The following is a 21,252-nucleotide window of genomic DNA, read 5'->3' as shown; positions in this document are numbered from 1 at the left end:
AATTGCCTCACTTCACAGCTAACATATCAATCTGTGTTAGTTGGAGCCATTGTAGAAAGTAATCAAAACACAAGGTTTTCAGGGTTTTTTTTTAATCAAGTGTTTATTAAAGCCCTATATTTAATAATCAGTAATCTTTTATGACTGTAACAATTTTACTGCTTGAAATATTAAGCAATTACAATGTTTAAAGACCCACCTGTCAGCTCAGGTACATTTCCTTTCTTTGCTCCTGGTTGCTGCCAAAAAATTTCTTTTTGCTGAGTTGTTTGCACTTAATATCACATGCAGAGCAGGTGCAAAAGTACAATATCATAAAGGGATGTGCATTTTATTTTTGCTCCAGATTGTTACTTACAGGAGCCCAAAAACGTTACTTTGAAAAATTATCAATTTACTGTGACAGATATGCTGAACAAATTCCAGTAACCTTTGTGCTTGGTAAGTATAGGTTACATGCAGAATGAAGCCACCCAGCTGTCTCCATTAGGATGACACAGATGACTGTGCATGGAAGTGTTACCAAGCTGAGAGGCATGTCCAAAAAGCAACTGCTTGCAATAAGAAGTTACCATCATGCATAAGAATTTTGCCTTCAAAGATGCTTTTGCTAAATTAACATTGGACATGTTTGAGGTATTAATCTCAGTGCCTTCTGTTCACTAACTGTCTGTTTTGCAGTCATTATCACAAATCTAATAAACACTTACCAGGTTCCACTCAGTACCAGCCATAATGTATATTTCACATTTCCTATAGGGCGATATTATAAAGGTGTGGGGTAACATCTCTCTACCCCAAAGGGGTCAAATTCCACTAAAATACATCCATGTAAAGTATACTTTTAAGGAAAGAAAAATGAATTTAACTTTCTTATTCTTTAGGGTTTTATGTAACTCTGGTGGTAAACCGGTGGTGGAACCAGTTTGTCAATCTGCCATGGCCAGACAGACTGATGTTCCTGATTTCCAGCAGCGTTCATGGAAGGGATGAATATGGGCGTTTACTCAGAAGAACACTCATGCGCTATGTCAATTTAACTTCCTTGCTCATCTTCCGCTCAGTGAGCACAGCTGTGTTCAAAAGATTTCCAACAATAGACCATGTTGTAGAAGCAGGTATTGTGGGTTTGGTTTGTTTTTTTTTTTTCCCTTGTGAGGTCCTTTCCATCTTAGATGAAAACCTGGAGATGTTCCCCAAAGACTCTTCTTTTTAACACTTTTCTATGTTTGTCTTCTCTAATAAATGACAGTTAAGTGTCTCTAAAGCAGTTCTTAACCTAGGGTCCCATGGATAGATATCAAGGTGTCCATTAAGTTGGATGAGGAAAAAAATTAATCTATGTTTCAATATATTGGATTTCCTTTATTATACTATGTATTTTAGTTTATGCATTTCAAACATTATTATGTTAGAGATATATGCTTTCACTCATGACCAATAGGGGAATTTATTTTGCTAGATTATGCATATTACAAGGGTTTTATTTTTTGGTTTCTTTTTTTTTTAATTGTTCAACTGAGGGAGATGGGAGGAAGAGATAGTAAATGGTTCTAAAAATTCATTGTAAGAATCCATCGTTCTGAGAAGTCCATAGACTTCACTAAATTGCCATAGGTGTTTATGATAGAAAACAGAATCCTTGCTCTAAAAAGTTTTAGAAATAAATCAATCAAATCATTCTTAGCATGTACCAAAGTTATTATTGTTGGACCAGAAAGAGGTTCTCAGGGTATAGTTATGTCCAAGAGCCTTTGGCTATCTTTAACTTTCTATCTCTGAAGCCCAGGTGAATTTTGATGCTGCCCTTGTGTTATGGGATCTTAATCTGGGCAGTGCCTGGGTGATGACAATGATAGCAGTGTCAAAATGGATTCTGATCTAGTTTTGGTCTGAAGTTGTATTGAGAGGCCAGCTCTCAAGCTCATCCTGATCAATAAGATTTCAGGGATGCCAGATCTGTGGTCATTTTAAAGAAATCCCAAGAAAGGTGCATGTGTGGAGCAGGGGATGTAAAGATCAAGAAACAATATTCCCTATATATTTAGTAGAATACTTAATGGAACCTTCGGTTCAATTTTCTTTCATAAAAAGGTTTTTTTAATATGATTGATTTTAATTTTTCATTTTCTTAAGCAGGTAGACAGATTACGGCCCAGAGGTGAGAAACCTGTGGCCTTGAGGCCACATGTGGTCCTCTAGGTCCTCAAGTGTGGCCCTTTGACTGAATCTAAACTTTACATGTGGCCTCGAGGCCACAGGTTCCCCACCCTTGGAGTCCACTGTTTCTAAACCAATGTTTCCATGTTTTTGTTGAGATGCTACTGTTGGGGGCTCATACTAATCTGGGTCTTCTTAGGGAGAAGTGGGTTTGATAATCATACGTTTAGATGAATTTGGAACTAGTTGAGTGATCAGACCCAAAGAAGTAGTTAGTAATGGGTCAACCTGGCTGTCCAGGGATTCAGGAATTTCCCTTTTAACTCTATGTTGCTTAACAGTGTTATTAATGGCTTCATGGTATAGTGGATAAAGAATTGGCCTCAGAGCCAGGAAGATCTGAGTTCAAGTTCTACCTCTGACACATACTGGCTTTGTGACTCAGGGGAAGTCTCTTAAGCTCTCAGTGCCCTAGGCTAAGGCAGCATCATTGGAGTACAACTCAAACCAGATTAAAATATTATGGAAATAAATGTACAATTATGTTATATGGAGAGTCAGATGGAACGTGAATGGCTAGATTCGAATCACAGGAAGGAGTGTTCTCTACCAAATCTTGCACTTTCTTGGAAAAGTTCATGGGTGTATAATGGACAGAAAAATAAAACTTGGAAAATTCAAGTCTAGACAATCAGCCTTGTGATTATTTACTAGATTATTTACTATTTTAAAAAAATTGAACCATGATTTCACTGACATAAGGAAATCCTATGAGACAGGTAGGTAGCATAGTGGATAACGTGCAGAACTTGGAAGCTAGAGAGACAAACCCAAGTTCAATCTGGCCTCAGACTAGCTATGTGACTCTGACCAAGTCACTTAAATTTCTTTCTGCCTCAGTTTCCTCATATGTAAAATTGGGATAATAATAGCACCTCCAAAGGTTGTTGCAAGGATAAAATGAGATAATATTTATAAAATGGTCTGCAAACCTTCAAGCACTATATAAGTACTTATTATTATTCTAGCGAGAAAATTCCCTCTACCAAAGAAGATCAGCAATTGCTCTGCAACTTAGATTCTTATAGGGGTACCTGGGTCACCTGGGATACAAGAACATAAACGTGCATGGTATTTGTGATAACATAAAGACCTAGATGTTTTGGTAAAACTTTCTTGTGGATCCATGTTGTAGGTAAATTTTTTAGTTCAATCTGCAGTGTGTGTGTATATATACGTACATGTGTATATAGATATATATCTACATATGTATATTTACACATATATATCATTTTATTTTCAGTTAAATTAAAGGTTGGAAAAAAATAAATTAAAGGTTGGGCACTTTGCTCACTTGCAAGAGGAAATGAAGCAATCAAAATAAAAATTTTCTCAATTTTGGTCATGAGATATAGAGCTGGAAGGGTAGACACTATTATAATAACAATAGCATTTATATGATGCTTTAAAGGTTTGCAAATCTCTTTACAAACATCATTGCATTTGACTCTGACAAGAACTTTGGGGGGTGGTTGCTATTATTCTTACTATTTTATAGATGAGAGAACTGAGACAGATAGACGTTGAGTGACTTACCCAGGACCATACAGACAATAAGTATCTTAGGGGATAGTTGAACTTAAGTCTTCCTCATGCCAAATCCAGGGCTTCTATCCACTGGTTAGAGCTGCCTGAATATCTAGTACTTGTCCCCCTCACTGGAAAGTAAGTGAATTGAAAATAGGGATTATTTCATTATTTGTACTTGCATCCCCAGAGCCCAGCACCATGCCTGGCACTTAATAAATATTTGTTCATTGATTGATTATTTAAAAATCACAAAATCATAGAATTTTAGCATTAGGAGGGAACTCAGTGTCCATTTTTCCAACCTATGCCTAAAAAGAATATTCACTACAACACACAGTAGGTAGTCATCCAGCCTATGGATGACTTAAAAACTTCCCACAGGGCAGCGAGGTGGCGCAATGGATAGAGCACCAACCCTGAAGTTTAAATCTGGCTTCAGACCAAACACTTGACATTTACTAGTTGTGTGACCCTGGGCAAGTCACTTAACCCCAGTTGCTTAAAAATAGAATATAAATTAACAAAAAGACTTCTCATGAGGAGGAAACCATTACCTACTGAGACAACACAATGCACTTGTGGATAGCTCTAATCTTTGGGAAGTTTTCTTTTTCCTAACATCAAGCCTAAATCTGTTTCTTTGCATTGCTCTCAGTTCTGTACTCTGAGCCAAGCAAAATAGGTCAATCCTTCTTCCACATGTTGTTTTGTTGTTCAATTATGTCTGACTCTTTGTGACCCCATGAGGGACTTTCTTAGCAAGGATACTAGAGTGGTTTGCCATTTCCTTCTCCAGCTCATTTTACAGATGAGGAAACTGAGGCAAACAGGGTTAAGTGACTTGCTCAGGGTCACACAGCTAGTAAGTATCTGAGGCCAGATTTGAACTCAGGAAGAGAAGTCTTCCTGACTCTAGGTCTAGCACTCTATCCACTATGCCACCTGGCTGCCCACTATTACTTTGTTATTCCTAGAAACTGTGCCTCTCTTGAGAAGTAATACAGGATGATGGAAAGGGTGGATTTGGCGTCAGACTTGAATTTGGACTTGAATCTTGGTTATACCTCTTACTACCTGTGTGACCTTGGGCAAGTAATTTCCATTCTCTACATTTTAGTGTCCTCATCTATATAGTCAGGAGGTTGAAATAGATGGAGTCTCTAGTGCTCTGCTACTCTGAATCTATGATCTTAGTGCAGTCCAAGATATTTCCTTTCTCTTTTGGTTGGCATAACACACTGTTGGCTCATATCAAGCTCATATTAATATTATTGGCTCATATCAATATTGTTACTAAAACTCCTCAATCCTTTCCAGACAAACTGCTTTGTAGCCATGCTTCTCCCATCTTGGATTTGCGTGAATGATTTTTTGAATCCAAGTATGACTTTACATTTATCACTAGTCAATTGCACAACAACAAAAACAATCATTCTACTGCCTGCACAATGGCATAGCCATCAAGCTATAAAGATCTGTTTTGATTTGGACTCTATCATCTACCATGTTAGTTATCTTCAGGTCCATGTCATTCATAATCATGTTGAGAAGAGTGGGGTCCAACAAGGTTAAGTGATTTGTCCAAAGTCATCCAGGTAGTCAAGAACAGAGCTGACTCCTGAGTCTTGATTCGCTGTTCTTTCCAAGGCATCAGGCTGCCTCTGGTTTGGGTTTCTTAGCACAAAGTTGTTTGCTGCAAACACTACAGTATAAGCTCTCTGGCCAAGTGCTTCAGACTTGCTCCAAAACATTCCAGCCATTCTGACCATCCAGCCAAGCTCTCATTCCCCAGTATCAGACACTTACTTCTTAAAGTGATAGCCCTCATCGCGATTCCATGATTGTTATTGGTTGAACTATGAATTTTTATTTAGACTCATATACTTCTCAGGTGGAGAAAATGCTTCTCCAAGTTGCATAATAAGAGAAAATCACAGGTATTATTCTAAAAACTCACAGCTTGCAAAATTTGGCCAGATGAGTGAAACTTCTGTAACTCAAGAGTTTTCCTATACTAGCCATCTTTTGACATTTTCAGCAAAATTGAGTAATTAGTTTTATTCCCTTTGTTATTGTTAAATGATTATGAAAGTAAATTTAGGATATGATGGGAAGGCTAATTTAATTTAGGGTGGGAGCCTTCCTGGAATATTAAGATCATTTAATCTGCGTTTTTTCCCCCTAGTGAAGAGCTCCTAAATGCCTAGGACCTGTAAAAAGTGGTAGGACAGGATCAGATTTTGGGTAAGGAGATTTTGCATCTTCCTCAGGTCAATGACACAGATCGGGGCAGATATTAGGGGAAAGAATGCTTCTTCTCCTTGACAGATGAGACTCTAATCTTCTACAAGCTTTCAATGGGGGGTGCAGTAGCCTAATCTTTGCCTAGTCCACGGCTTGTGTCTCCAGGTGCTGTCCACAGATAAGCATTGAGAACATTTTATGCACGCCTATGCCCTTGTTAGTGAGGTGCTTCTTCTGGGGCCTGCTCCTTCTTTTTCCACCCGAACAGGTCAGTTGTTCAGGGGTCTGTACCTCCACCACACTCCTCTCCCCTATTCTACACCCCCCTGAAAAAGCAACTGGTTTTGCTCCTTGGTAAAATAACCTCTGGTTACAACTCCAAACAGAATGTATGGTACAGTTATCCCTTCCACATCGCAACTTTCCCCATCAAAGTTTCAATATATTGAGGGTCAGCATAAGAAATTAAATGGGAATTTTGGGGGAGTTTTGTGGAAGCCGCAGATGACATGCAAAAACTAGTAGACAACATTGAGCCTATGACCAAATACTTAACCCAGATTTTACATTAGGGTACTACAAACACCCCATAAAAGGAAAAGAAAAAAATTCAGAATAGTATGAAGGGAAGACCACAAAAATTTTACCTGGATTTTCCAGATCATGGAGGCATCACATCACTAAACCCTGCAACGTGGAAGGGATAACTGTAGAAGTGTTCTAAAAGGCAATATACTTAGAAAGGAAAAAGTCAATCATCAGCATTTATTATGTATTTACTAACATATGGAGATGGGAAGAAAGGCAAAAAAAAAAGTGCCTGCCCTCAAGGAGATCCCATTCTACTAGGGGAAATAACATGTAAATATGTGCGTGCAGGATATTCAATTACTGTTTGGGGACCTCAAATTTAACCCTGTGCTACTTGCCCTTTGGCAATAGTCATGCAGAGCTCAGATAGTGAAGCCCCTGGGAAGTAGATGTGTTTCTGTTGATGTCAGTGGTCAAATAATAGCCAGCCAATAACAGAACCCTGAGAAGAGTTATTAAGTGGCTATGAAGGTAAACATCCTAAATTTAGAAGACATAATGGGAAGGTTAATTTAATATGGGGGGGCCTTCCTAGAATATTAAGATTATTTAAATCTGTGGTCCTTCCCCTCCCAAGAAATTATAAGAGCTTCACAGAAAACTCATTCTTAGCCAAGGCTTTGTGCCACCCTCACTCTTGCAAGGAGGCCTCCAGTGAAATCACTGGGTGCTCTCTGTACCCTCGAGCTAGATGCTCAGGGTACAGTGGTACAGGGAGAGCTATACTAGCTGTTCCTAGCTTGGCATGTCTTTCCAAAGCTGAGTCAGTTACCCCGAAAGCCTTGTACGATGACTCCAGGAATAGATAGAATGCTTCAGTGTGGAATGGAATTATTGCCTGGCTTCTGGCAAGATTGTACCATGTCTGAAGGAAAGGACACACAGAAATAAAATCACTCTGAATTAATACCGCTCAGTGAGATGCTTCAAGGGGCTGATGCTTGACTGGCTTCACATGGTTCTATTGTAGGAGTTTACTCACATAGATCCATCAGGAGTTGGGCAGAGACTAGGAATATATCAATTAGCCAATTAATCAAGCATCATTTATCAACAAATACACCTGGTATCTACCAAACACTATCCTAGGCAGTGGGGCTACAAAGAAAAAAGATTATGTACCCCTGCCTTCAAAGAGCTTTTATTCTATTAGGAGAAACAGCACAAACTCATATAAATCCAGTATATCTTGTATATACATAGTTGTCTTCTCCATTAGTATGTGACCTCCTTGAGGTCAGGGGCTATTTTTTGCCTTTTTTTTTTTGAATTTCCAGTGGTTAGCACAGTCCTGGGACCTAGTAGGTGCTTAATAGATCTTTGTTCACTGACTGACTACTTGACAGCTTAGAAATAACATGCCAGGTCTATTTGGCTCATACATGTGAAAGACAAATGATATGAGAAGTTATCCCAAGATAACTGAAAAAAATTATATAGGGCAGCCCAAAAGTCTTAATGCTGTTTTAAGTTTTAATAGCTCTAAAATTTTGGGGCCATCCTGTAGTGAAGTGAATGGTCATTTTTGGAAGTTTTGTGGCCTATCCCCATCCACTAAAGTCCTACTCTGATGGCTCATACCAATATGGTGGTCACCCTGGTTTCTCAAAGCCTATACTAGTGGAGTATTCACTCCGGTAGTACTACCAAGGGGGAGCTAGGTGGTGCAGTGGATTGATCACCAGGCTTGGAGTCAGGAAGACCTGAGGTCAAATCTGGCCCCAAACACTTACTAGCTATGTGACCCTGGGCAAGTCACTTAACCCTGTTTGCCTCAGTTTGTTCACCTGTAAAATGAGCTGGAGAAGGAAATGGCAAACTACTGCAGTATATCTGCCATGAAAACCCCAAATAGGGTCACAAAGAGTCAAACACAACTGAAAATGAATAACAACAGTACTACCAGACTGAATGAGCTTTGGGTATGGGCCCAGTGAAGGAGAATACATCTGTTGTACATCAGCCTAGCTAAGTTCAGAGGGATTCATCACCAGACTGGCCACAGAATGAAGAATTCTTCACATACAAAGAAAAATCATGGATACTGATGACTAAGTCATAGAGGGAATGCAATCTATGTTAGCAGAGGGCGTGCACACACCAACAAAATAAGAGGTCTTTAACGTACTGAAGAAATATTGTATGTCTCAAGGACAAAATGGGAATGGAGACTGGACCCGTGAATTCTTTGGTATAGGAAATTCTCAAGTGAGGAAATCTCTAACAATGCAGGTTGGTACCTTGTATGTAACTCATAACTTAGAAAGTTTCCCAGAGCACCGAGAGGCTCAGGGACTTACCCATGGTCATAAGTCATATTTGAAGGCAATTTTTCCCATCTAGCTCTCTATCCACTACACCACATTGCCTCTAACTCAAGGGCAAAATTGTGTCAACTACCTGATCTTAAAACCTTGTGAGTGGGTTTATTGTTACAAAGCAAAGTGAACCCATCTGCTAAATTCAAGGAAGAGGGCCAATTAGTCAACAGCTACAACCGTGAACCAGAGACACCAGGCTCTGAGCTATCGATTACGGGCACCAAATCACTGAATTATAGGACTTCAGTTGGAAGGGACCTTGGTGGCCATCAAATCCAACTCATACCAATGTAAGAATCCATCTCCCCAGGAAGGGTGTAAGCTCCTCAAGGGCAGGTACTGTTTTTTAGTTCTCAGTATACCAACATATAAGAGGTTGTCCAAAAAAAACAAAAACAAAAACAAAAAAAAAGCTTGTGGAATTGAATAGGAAATAGCATACTTCAGCTATCTTTCTTTTCTATATAGGCTTTATGACAGCAGATGAAAGAAAATTGTTTGATAACCTTAAATCTCCACATCTGAAATACTGGGTTCCATTCATCTGGTTTGGAAATCTGGCATCTAAAGCCCGAAAAGAAGGAAGAATCAGAGACAGTGTTGATCTACAATCATTAATGACTGTAAGTACTTCACAACCTGAGGACAAAAGCTAGCAGTCATGGAACAGGAAGGAAGAATAGTCATCTCCATTACATTGGCTGGTAATTTTGCTCTGTGACAGGGAAATGAAAGCCCTCTATAATGTCACCTGAAGAGCCTAGACCCAGAAGAGACTAAAAGTGTCTAACTCCAAGCCACCCTTGGTCTCAAGCAATACTGATTAGTTCCAGAACAATTTTAAAACTTAGAGTTTGCGCCAGGATACTTAAAAACAAAATCTCACTTTACTGGGGATCCTCAAAATACCCAGGGTCAAATCAGTTCACCAGGGATGGCAGTGGACCAGATCAGAAGCCCTGAGCCCATGCTGAAATCAAATTAGTATTCAAGTATGAAAAGGGAGGATATTACTCATCTGTAGTATGTTTTTTCTGTTGGGAGAAAAATAGTTAATCTTTTCAAAAAATTAATGACAAATTACAGTCTCTTAAACTCCCTTCTGAAATGCTTAGAATGATTTTATTTGAATTTTTAACTCTTATTTCTCCATCCAGAGAAGAGGAGAATGGTATAGCAGTTAAGAGCTGGCCTCGGAGTCAGGAAGACCTGGGTTTATGTTCCATATCTGATACATACTGACTGCGTGACCTTGGGCAAGTCATTAGCATGCCCATGGCAGCTCTCTAAGACTGTAAGTTACAGAGCCAGGATCAGTCTGCTTTGTTAGAGGGAGTTTCCCGTTGGAAATCACAGGTCCAGTAAAAATAAAAAAATCTTTCCATCATGACCTCTGACCAACATCGGAAATCATAGAATGATAGACTCATAGGATCCTAGCTATAAAGTTGATAGTGACCTAAGAGATAATAAAATTCAAAGCCCTTATTTTGCAGATAAGGAAACTAAAGCCCACAAAGGCTAGTTACTAGACCATGATCACACTAGCAATAAGTAAGCAAATGAGTTAGAATTTAAAGCCCGGTCCTCTGACTCTTTTTTTTTTTAATTTTTAAAAAATTTTTTCATATTTACTTGTTACTTTCATTACAACATCCCTGTGAAGTAGTTAATTCAACGATTATTCTCCCCATTTTACAGATGAAGAAACAGTCTTAAGTTCAAGAGACTTGTTCATAGATACACAACTAGAATCAGAGCCAGAGTTTGAACTCAAGTTGCTGATTCCAGGTTCATTGTTTTTTCTACTGAGCCATATTGCCACACTGATGAAGGATGAAAGATGATAGAAAGAAGAAAGAGGCAATATGTTATGGTAGAAAGAGTATTGAACTTGGAATCAGAAGAGACCTAAGTTCAAATCTTAACTCCAACTTACTTTGGTGATTATTCGCTCACCTCTCTGAACCTCGGTTTCCTCATCTGCAAATTACATACGAATAAGGCTAGCCTTATAAGGCTGTTTTGAGGTTCAAATGAGATAGCACATGTAACATGCTTGGCAAACATTAAAGCTCTATGAATTCATCAGTCATGATGATGATGATGATGATGATGATGATGATGATGATAATGATGATGATGATGATGACGATGAGATACTACTACAAAATCATGAGCCTTTGTTTCTTCTTGAAAATTACATATTCAGATTAATGGTGTACCCATCAAATCCATCAGCTTGGGAGGTGACATGCTTATTTCAGTGGCATTGCCTGATGCAAAGTATTTTTACTACTCCTTTTGTTAGCTGTTTTTAGAGGCTCTTTATATACTCTATAAGAAAGTCCATCTAATTAGATTAGAGATCCAGCTTGTAAGTGCCATCTTTATCCTGGTTTATAGTCATCCCTCAGCCATTCTTACCACGTCTACCTCTGCCCCTCCTCACTGTCATTTTAACAAGTCACAAAAGCTGTATGTTTCTGAATTAGGAGATGAATCGGTATCGATCTTGGTGCAGCCTCTTGTTCGGCTATGACTGGGTTGGGATTCCACTTGTCTACACCCAGGTAGAGAATTACTTCCAAATCTTATTTGGGCTTCTGTACCCCCATTCTGGTTCTCTCTCCCACTGAGATTTCTCTTTATCGCAGGTTGTCACCCTTGCTGTCTATACCTTCTTCTTTGCATGCTTGATTGGACGTCAATTTTTGGATCCCACCAAAGGCTATGCAGGACACGACTTAGATCTCTACATTCCAATCTTTACTCTCTTACAGTTCTTCTTCTATGCAGGATGGCTCAAGGTAGTCAACAATTTAAGCTCTGGCCACTGAGAATTGGTTTGTAATTTCTCTCATCAGTTTCATTTCATTTCATTGAGGAATTAAAACTATATCTGTGCCATTTGCCAAACTGCCGTCACTGAGTTCTTAGAAACTCACTCTCTTTTAAAAATTTAATTCTTTTTAATTTTGTTGCATTTTAAGCTCTGAGCTGTCTCCTTCCCTCCTTCCCCACCCTGCACCAGAGAAGGCCATCACTTGATACAGATATACATATGTATATATGTATGTATGTATGTATGTATGTGTGTGTGTATGTATGTGTGTTTGTATGTATGTATCAGTTCTTTTTCTAGAGGTGTAAGCAGCTTCCTTCACAGGTCCTTTGTAGTTGATTTGAGGTTTACAATAGTCAGAATAACTTAGTCATATACAGTTATTCTTCAAATGATGTTGCTGTTACTGTATATAACATTCTCATGGTTCTGCTCATTTCACTCTTCCTTATTTCATGCAAGTCTTTCCATGTTTTTCTAAAATCAACCTGTTCATCATTTTTTACAGCACAGTAGTATTCCATCACAACCATATACCACAACTTGTTCAGCCATTCCCCAATTGATGGACATCCCCTCAATTTCCTGTTCTTTGACACCATAAAAGGAGCTGCTATAAATATTTTAGAACATATGGGTTCTTTTCTTTTTTCCCTGGTCATCTTGGGAAACAGACCTAGTAGCAATATTGCTGAGTCAAAGGGTATGCACAGTTCTATAACTCTTTAGGCATAGCTCCAAATTGCTCTCCAAAAAGGTTGGGTCAGTTCACACTTCACCAACAATGTATAAGTGTCCCAGTTTTTCCACATCCTCTCCAACATGTGTCATTTTCCCCTTTTATCATCTTAGCCAATCTGATAGGTGTGAGATGATAGCTCAAAGTTGTTTGAACTTATATTTCTCTAATCAATAATGCTTTAGGGCATTTTTTTTTTCATATGACTACAAATTGTTTTGATTTCTTCATCAAAAACAATACTGTTCATATCCTTTGACCATTTATCAATTGAGGCATGAGAAGCTCATTCTTAAGGAGAATAATCAACAAGCATTTATTAAGCGATTATTGTGTGCCAGACACTGGAGATACAAAGACAAAAAAAATGAAACAGCTCCTCTGTCAAGCAGTGTGGTATACTGCAAAGAACACTGGGTTTGAGTTGAAGGAAGTAGATTTAATCCCCTCCCCCTGCAGCTTGCTACTCATCGAAATGACCTCACACAAATCATTTAATCTCTCTAGCTTCAGTTGCCTCATCTGTAAAAAGAGGCTGCCTAGAATCCTTTCCAACTCTAAATCCTGTGAGCAATTATGACATTATGATTTTGCAACTGAGGAGCCAATTGGCAGGTGATGTTGAATACAGTATAACAATATCCCAAGGTAGATTATAAACAGTAAGCACTTAAATGAAGATGGGCACTTCTTTGATGGCTAATTGTATTTATTTATTTATTAGGCTGAATGCCTTCATTAGATTTATAATAATATCATTAAAGCACATACTTATATTGATTCTTCGTGCCCCAATGCCCGAAGACCGTAGAGTAAAAGATATGAACTTTGAACTGGGAATATCTCCTCTATTCCATAAACAGAGAAGAATTAAGCATTAATAGTTCACATGCCAATAATCTGCAGTTATCACCTTGTTTCTGCTCTACCCTGTGAAAAGTAATTACTGCACAACACAGCAAACATCTTTAAGCATACGCTATGGGTAGAAAAAAGGCCAGACTAGTAGCACAGCTTTGAAATCTATGGGTTGATGTTATCAAATACTTAAAAAGAAAAGCAATTCATATATAATAGATGCCTGCAGTTTCATATCCTTTTCCTGTTTCACTGTGTGTGCATGTGTGTGTGTGTGTGACTAGGAGGAGCAGTGAACAGAGTGCAGGAAGACCTGAGTTCAAATTCAGAAACTTACTATCTGTGTGACCTTGGGCAAGTCACTTAACCTCTGTCTGCCTCAGTTGCCTCATCTATAAAATGAGGATAATAGGGGCAGCGAGGTGGCGCAGTGGATAGAGCACCGGCCCTGGATTCAGGAGGACCTGAGTTCAAATCCGGCCTCAGATACATAACACTTACTAGCTGTGTGACCCTGGGCAAGTCACTTAACCCCATTGCCTAGCCCCCTGCCAAAAAAATGAGGATAATAATAGCACCAGCTTCCCAGGGTTATTGTGAGATTAAAATGAGATAATAATTCTAAAGTGCTTTGCAAACCTTAAGGTGGTTTATAAATGCTAGCTATGAAAATGCAAATGTCTATTTTATTTGGCATTTGCTTAAGTTCTGAATAAAAATTAATTTTTGAAATGTGATAAGTTGATCATTACTACCTAGAACAGCAGAAACAATCAGCTACTTTCCTGGACTTTGCTTTAGGCCATAATGGATCCCAAAAGGGACAAGAAGTAGGCCTTACTTACCCCAAGTTGAGGCCTGATTCGGGCTTTGTTCTTAACTATAGGTGGCAGAGCAACTTATCAACCCATTTGGTGAAGATGATGACGATTTTGAAACTAACTGGTGTATAGATAGAAATTTACAGGTCAGTGGCTTTTTTCTCCCATCTTATTTACAAACATTTAGAGTGACAAATCACTGTCAATATACCTAAATGTTAATAAAGGCTCTATAGTTGTGCCTGTGAATGCAGTAAATAGCCTCAGTGGTAAACAGGAGGAAATTGACTCTCCATGTCCTGTATGACCTGATAAGGCTCATTTCCCCTCTCTGTGTACCTGCTCTTCTCCCATAGGACTGAATCTGGGTTGCAGGGATGCTTAGCCCCGCCAACGTTCTTTGTAAGTTTGATCAACCCTTCAGAACCCTCCCCTCCCTTCCAGTGGAGAAGCTGAGGCCTTGTTACTAATTCATTCTTCAATCTCTTTCTCCAGTGCCACCAGACAGTTCAACAATCATGTAAATGGTTGCCCATCTCAAGATGGTGTAAGACCCCAAGTTCACAGAGGTGACCAGATGTTAAAGATGTCTGATCACTGGGAATCTGGGCCAGATCAGAATCAGCCACTTAGTAGCTTCCCCTCACCCCTCGAAGGAAGGCAGCCTGGGAGGGAGTGCTGCAGTGTTCATAGGCCTGGCATAGGGAGGTATTCCTTCTAGGAAGACCCCACACAGCTTCCTCTTCCCCCACAGGTACTTGACCAGTTGAGTAAAGGCCATTCAGCGCTCCAGTTACTACTGCTTTGTATTTGTATGAGCCTTCCCTTAAAGGATCCCAAACATCATAGAGAGGACCACATTGTCTCACTAATGCAACACAGTCCTTCAGCCTAGGTCCAAGACTAGTCTACTCTTAGCACAAAATGCAGCACTAAGAAGGTAAGCAACTTCCCCAAGGTCACCTGAAACCTTCAAGGCAGAGTTACGGCTAGAGACTACTCCAGCAGAGTAGGTTCATAGGCACACCATTAGGTTTTTGCTGTTCTGTTCCTAAATCCCAGACCAGTCTGTGGGAACTTCATTTTTATCCTCCATGGAAAGAGTGTGGGGTTGGGGTCAGGAAGAACTGGGTTCAGATCCTGGCTCTGCCAATTAACAACCTGGGTGACCTTTGGCAAGTAACTTGACCTCTCTCCATCTGCTTCTTCCTCTGCAAAATGAGGAGGGTTGGACTGGGTGACCTCTAAGGTCCCTTCCAACTCAAAGTCTATGATCTTATCATCCTAGGACCTGATCTATTCTAATAATATGATACTGTAGGTCTCCCTTTTGGCTGTGGATGAAATGCACATGAGACTACCCAAGATGAAGAAGGATATTTACTGGGATGATTCAGCTGCACAACCCCCTTACACACTGGCAGCTGCTGACTACTGCATTCCCTCCTTCCTGGGATCAACGATTCACATGGGGTAAATAGTATATCTTTTGTGAGCAATCTGAGTAGGTAAGAATTCAACAAATCTTAGAGCTACTCATTCTCTAGAAGAAGCTTGGTGGTACAATGGATAGAGCACTGGGTCTGAAACGAGGAAGACCTGGTTTCAAATGTAGCATCAGAAACTTATTAGCTGTGACTACATCTTTTTTTTTGGTCACCGTGGAGGATTCAATCACAGGAATGGCAGAGGGTCATCCAGAAATTACTATGATATAAAAGCAAAAGTCATCAATGAACTTATTTAGATTTTTTTTAAAAAAGACACTATCTAGCTGTGTGACCCTGGGCAAATCACTTAACCGCTGTTTGCGTCAGTTTTCTCAGCTGTAAAATGGGGACAATAATAACCTCCCAGAGTTGTTGTGAAGATCAGATGAAATTATATTCGTAAAGTGCTTAGCATAGTGCCTGGCATATAATAGATGCTATTTAAATGCTAGCTATTGTCATTGTTAGTGCTCACCCCTGGTCTTGAAACTTGTTATGAATACCCACAAAAACTGTATTCTCAAAACTCTAAGCTTATTCAATTTTAGTTGCAAGTGATGGTTTGCAAGGGGTAGAAAGAAAAATGATAATGTGGGTATCAGTTTAAGAATAGCTTCCTTTTCCAATCCTGAAGTTAACTGGCATTTTATTTTGGTTTTAATATCAAGTGATGAGCCTACTTATTCTAGGCTTCTTAAGCATAGCTGTATATTTCCACTTTTCATGATGTGATGACTTTATGTCCACATGACCTCCCAGATACTCAAGGTATTCAAAAGAAGCTCATTGATGGCATTGCTGATCTAGATGGAGCTCACACAATACTAGGAAACAGAAGGTTTTGCCAGAGTAATTTTCTCGAAAGTCCTTGGTCTTTTTGAAACATGAGAACTTTGAACCTATGGCAGTTATATCAATATTGTCTGTGCTCAAGTAACCTGAGACCCAAAGAAATTAGTAAAAGCAAATGAAAGTAAAATAAAGCAAGCACAGTTAATAGTTTAAAAAAAAAGAGCTATAGTGTTCATTTTTAGAAAATGGTGAGGGAGGAGGAATGTTGCAGAGATTTTTTTTAAACTTACAATTAAGTTTGGGTTCATTATTAGTATCTGCCTGTTACTCTGGGTCAAAATTCATAGTAAGTTTACTTTTGTAATTCCTCACTACTCTCACAGTCAATACTTTTCCTTCCTATTTGATGCCTATCCTGTTTTCCTCTTTTCCTTCAGGGCTTTGCCCTCAGTTAACTACTAACTGATAATGGGAATATTTGAATTCTAATAAGGGACTCTTACAGACCAGAAGTCCTTCAAGACTCAAAGGAAGTGAATCACAATGATAGAATTTCAGACACTGTGACAGGTGATAAGGGAGATATTTTTGGTCAAGGGGACCTGGTTAAGAGGCCCTCAAATCACCTTGTTAATACTTGAAAGTCTATTTCAATTCCATTTAGCAAACTTTTATTCAATATCTTCTGTTTGAAAGGCACTGTACTAAGCCCTGGTAAGCATATGATATTTGGGTAAGACTTAATTGAAACCATATATTCCCCTTTAATGACTAACCCTTTTTGGCCAGGTTAGGCTGGCCAGAGCTAGTCTCATTCTTATTTCCTATCATTTGAGAATCTCCTTAAAGAGTAATTTATTCATTCCTGTCTCTTGCCATTTTAAATCTTGTGTAACACATTCTGTGATGACAGATCTCTGGGTCCATCTGGCAACTTTCTCTATTTTGTAGCTGAAAATGTGATTTTTTTTTTGATGGACTTGTTTTGTCTTCCAAGATATAGATATAGAGAGACTTAGAAGCGTTTGTTTTTTTCTCTAGTTGATACTAAATGTCTGAGGATCTAGGCAAAAGGAGAGAGTTATCGATATTCCTGGTACATACAAATTACTGCTATTACTATAATTAGATCATTACATGTAATTACTTTAGAGTACTAAATTTACAGCGTTTAATCAATTGTTTTTCCATAGTGGTCCAAGGTATTCTCTCTCTCTCTTTCTCTCTCTCTCTCTCTCTCTCTCTCTCTCTCTCTCTCTCTCTCTCTCTCTCTCCCTCTCTCTCTCTCTCAGTTAAAAAACCTTATATTTTGGCCTCTTTATATTGGAGATAGACTTTCTTTTCAATACTCACCCACCACTCCCCCATCAAAAAAAGACTGACTAAAAAAAAAAATCTCCACCCAAAAAAAGACTGACTAATGATGGGCAGTGGATAAAAGATTTGGAATGGAAAAAAAAACCCAGTTGTGACTAAAAAAATAGAATTAAGGAACTAGGGTAGAAGCCAGGTCTCTTACTCATCCTAGATATGAATAAGTAAAGAGTTAAAACAGGTCTAGCACTTGGATTGCTTTAGCAGCAGAATTAAAAACTAAAGCAGACTAGGGGGAGTTAGGTACAGTGGGGAGAGAAATGGATTTGGAGTCAGAAGACTCAGGCAAATGGCTTAGCATTTCTGAAGTCTCCTCACCTGGAAAATGAAAGAGTTGGGCTAAACAACTTCTGAGGTCACTTCCAGCTGTAAAGCTATGAGCCTATGAAGTCCTGATCATTCATCCCCTTCTCCCTCAATTCAGCTTAGGTTCCTGGTACAGAAAGGGATGCTGCTTTTGAACTTTAATTTTTGAAGTTTCTTGCCACTGGATCTTGGTATTAGGGTGTGTGAAAGATGAAGTGATTGAGGAAACAAAGATTTGAGCTTCTGAGCATATTGCTTTATTAAGCAATGCATGCCAAGTACATAACAAGTCAGGATCAGATCTCCTCAGCCTAGGGCTGGACCCTCAATACAGGGGAAGACAGATTTTTATGCATTAAAAACATTTAATCAAATAAAACCAATTTATTAAAAGAAAACAATTAGCCAGTGTACAAAATTGGGTAATCTGATTTCTAATTGGAGGAAAGTTCTGAACTGGGAGGTGGGGGAGTGAACAGGTGCAATTCTCTGAAATCAGAAAAGAGGTATCCCAGTGTTGAGAGACAATTTTCTTTGACATTCTGTCTCCCTCTTTTCATCAAAGCTACATAGTTAATGAAAAGGCAGGAATTTTCCTGTTGTCATATTAGTTATCTTAACACATATTTCAAAGTTCTGGACTAGGAAAAAGTTTAATTGTTTGTTCATTCTTTAGGCACTTGGCAAATTCTCTTTGAATTGCCATCCAACTCCACCTCCTAAGCCATTATCCAAGCCAATTGGGTTCTTTCAAATCCTTTTTATTTTATCTGTATTTGCATTTGTATTCATTTCCTCATATCCTAGGATCATAGAGTTAGAGTAGAATAAGACATTAGACGTCATTGAATCCGACTTTCTCATCTTATAGATGAAGAAACTGAGGTTGAATAGCTTCCTCAGAAACCAAGGGACTTTCTAGCTCTTCATGCTACTCATTTCACTTGACCTACTCCATTTCACTTCAACTTACATAGAGTTGACCATATCCTTGATCTTGCCATTACCTACATTTCACTTCCATGTTTAAGAAATCCTTTATCTGATCACAATCTGTTTTCATTCTATCTCTCCCTATGCCTTACTACTTTTAACCCTATTATTCATCCTTACTATGACTACCAATACCTCCAACCTCAGTCAGTACCTTCTCTGCTCTGGTCACTCTCTGCTTCCTTGATCACTTCCCAAGTCATTACTCTTGCTCTGGTTACACTCTCCTCCCTTGACCCCTTGGTGAACCAGTTCAACTCTATGCTGTCTCACTCTTGAATCTCTTGTCTTATTGTCAAACCCCAACCCTGGCTTACTCCCGCCACCTTTCTCCTTTGGTCCTACCCATGTTCTATTGAACCAAGCTGAAAGAAGCCATTGAAGTGTATTGAAAGGGTGAACTACAAATTTAAGTTATCTAATCTTCACTGGGACCTCACTGAAGCAAGGCATTCACTCTGTCAACTATTCCAAACCCTTTTTCCCCCTTAAAATTCCCATGCCACCTTTTCCTCAATGCTCAGCTGAGGACCTTGCCTCATACATCAAACTATTGAAAACATTTGCCACAATACCTCTATTTTCCCTTTTCTGATCTAACATTGCTCTGGCTGCATTTCTGTCTATCTCCTTTATTTCAGCCTCTGATTAAAAAATAGTCCTTCTCCTTCCAAGGCCACCACCCCTCTACATATGCCCTTGGTCACATCCCCTAGCATTCTCCATTAGTTTGCCTCCATTCCCATCCCTATTTTCTAATTTTATATTTACCCATATCTACTGATTTCTTCTTTACTGCCTGCAATCATACCTGTCTCCCCTGTCCTTGAAAAATTTTCTCCATATCCTACCATCTCTACCAGCTATTGCTCTATATCTCTCCTCTTCTTCTCAGCCAAACTCCTTGAAAGATCAATCTATATTCAGTGTTTCTGCTTCCTTTCCTCTCAATCTCTTCCAAATTTCCTGTAGTCTGGATTGGAATCTCATCATTCAATTGAAACTGCTCTCTGCAGAGTTACCAATGATTTCTTAATTGCCATAACTAATGACCTTAACTCAGTCCTCATCCTTCTTGACCTCTCTGCAGCATCTGATGCTGTCAGCCACCTTCTATTCCTGGATACTCTCTCCTCTCTGGGTTTTTGTGACACTGCTCTGTGTGTGTGTCTCTCTCTGGGTTCCCCTCCTGCCTGTCTCGGTGCTCCTTCTCAGTCATCTTTGTGGAATCTTCACATATCATGCCTGCTAATCATGAATGATCCCAAGGTTCTGTCCTGGGCCCTCTTCTCTTTCCCCAAAAACTTTCTCACTTAATGATTTCATCAACTCCCATGAATTAAAATATATTCTCTAAGGAAATAACTTCAAAAGCTATATTTCTAGCCTCAGACTCTCTACTGATCTCCAGTCCTTTATCCCATACTGGTCACCAAGACCACCAATGCCTCCACCCTCAGTCAGTACCTTCTGTGCTCTGGTTGCACTCTCTTCCTGGAGAGTGCCTACTGGACATTTCAAACTGAATGTCCCATACCTTTCTCAAATTCAACAGAACTCATTAACTTTCAGCCCAAGCTCTACCCTCTTCCAAATTTTCCTCTTACTATGGAAGTCATGAGAATCCTTTCCCATCACCTAGGTTCACAGCCTCAATGTCATCCTGAATTCCTCATTCTCCCTCATACCATGTATACACTCAGTTTCCAAATCTTGTTATGTTTTCTTTACAGCATCTCTTATTTAAGCTCCCTTCTCTCTATTCATACAGCCACCACCCTCATTCAGGATCTCACCACTTCTCTAGACTATTATAGCAGCCTTCCAGTTGGTGTCCCTGACTCATCTCTCCCCACTCCAGTACGTCTTCCACACAGTTGCTGGAGTAATTTTTTCCTAAAAGCTGACCTTCCTTCTCAATAAACTCCAATGCCTTCCTATTGCCTCCAGGATCAAATATAAACTCCTCTGTTTGGTGTCTAAAGCTCTTCACAACCTGTCTCCTTCCTATATTTCCAGCCTTATACATTACTTCCCTCCATTCATTCTATCATCCAATCATGCTGGCCAACTGGCGGTTCCTCACAGGATATGTTCCCTCTCCCATCTCCATTCCTTTGTATTAGTT

General features: G+C 39.3%; 1 protein-coding gene across 1 annotated transcript in view; it reads left to right on the top strand.

Moving 5' to 3' along the window:
- BEST3 (bestrophin 3) overlaps window positions 1-21,252 on the top strand; it is a 39,268-nt gene that overhangs the window by 4,283 nt on the left and 13,733 nt on the right. Inside the window, 6 exon segments of the mRNA XM_078149332.1 lie at window positions 347-441; window positions 885-1,118; window positions 9,375-9,529; window positions 11,402-11,716; window positions 14,235-14,315; window positions 15,491-15,642. Of these exon segments, the coding sequence (XP_078005458.1) occupies window positions 347-441; window positions 885-1,118; window positions 9,375-9,529; window positions 11,402-11,716; window positions 14,235-14,315; window positions 15,491-15,642 (1,032 nt within the window).

This window comes from Phascolarctos cinereus, unplaced genomic scaffold (assembly GCF_003287225.1).
Source record: "Phascolarctos cinereus isolate Bilbo 61053 unplaced genomic scaffold, phaCin_HiC Scaffold_1;HRSCAF=81, whole genome shotgun sequence".
Lineage (NCBI taxonomy): Eukaryota > Metazoa > Chordata > Mammalia > Diprotodontia > Phascolarctidae > Phascolarctos > Phascolarctos cinereus.
This window is presented reverse-complemented; position numbering and strand designations above follow the sequence as displayed.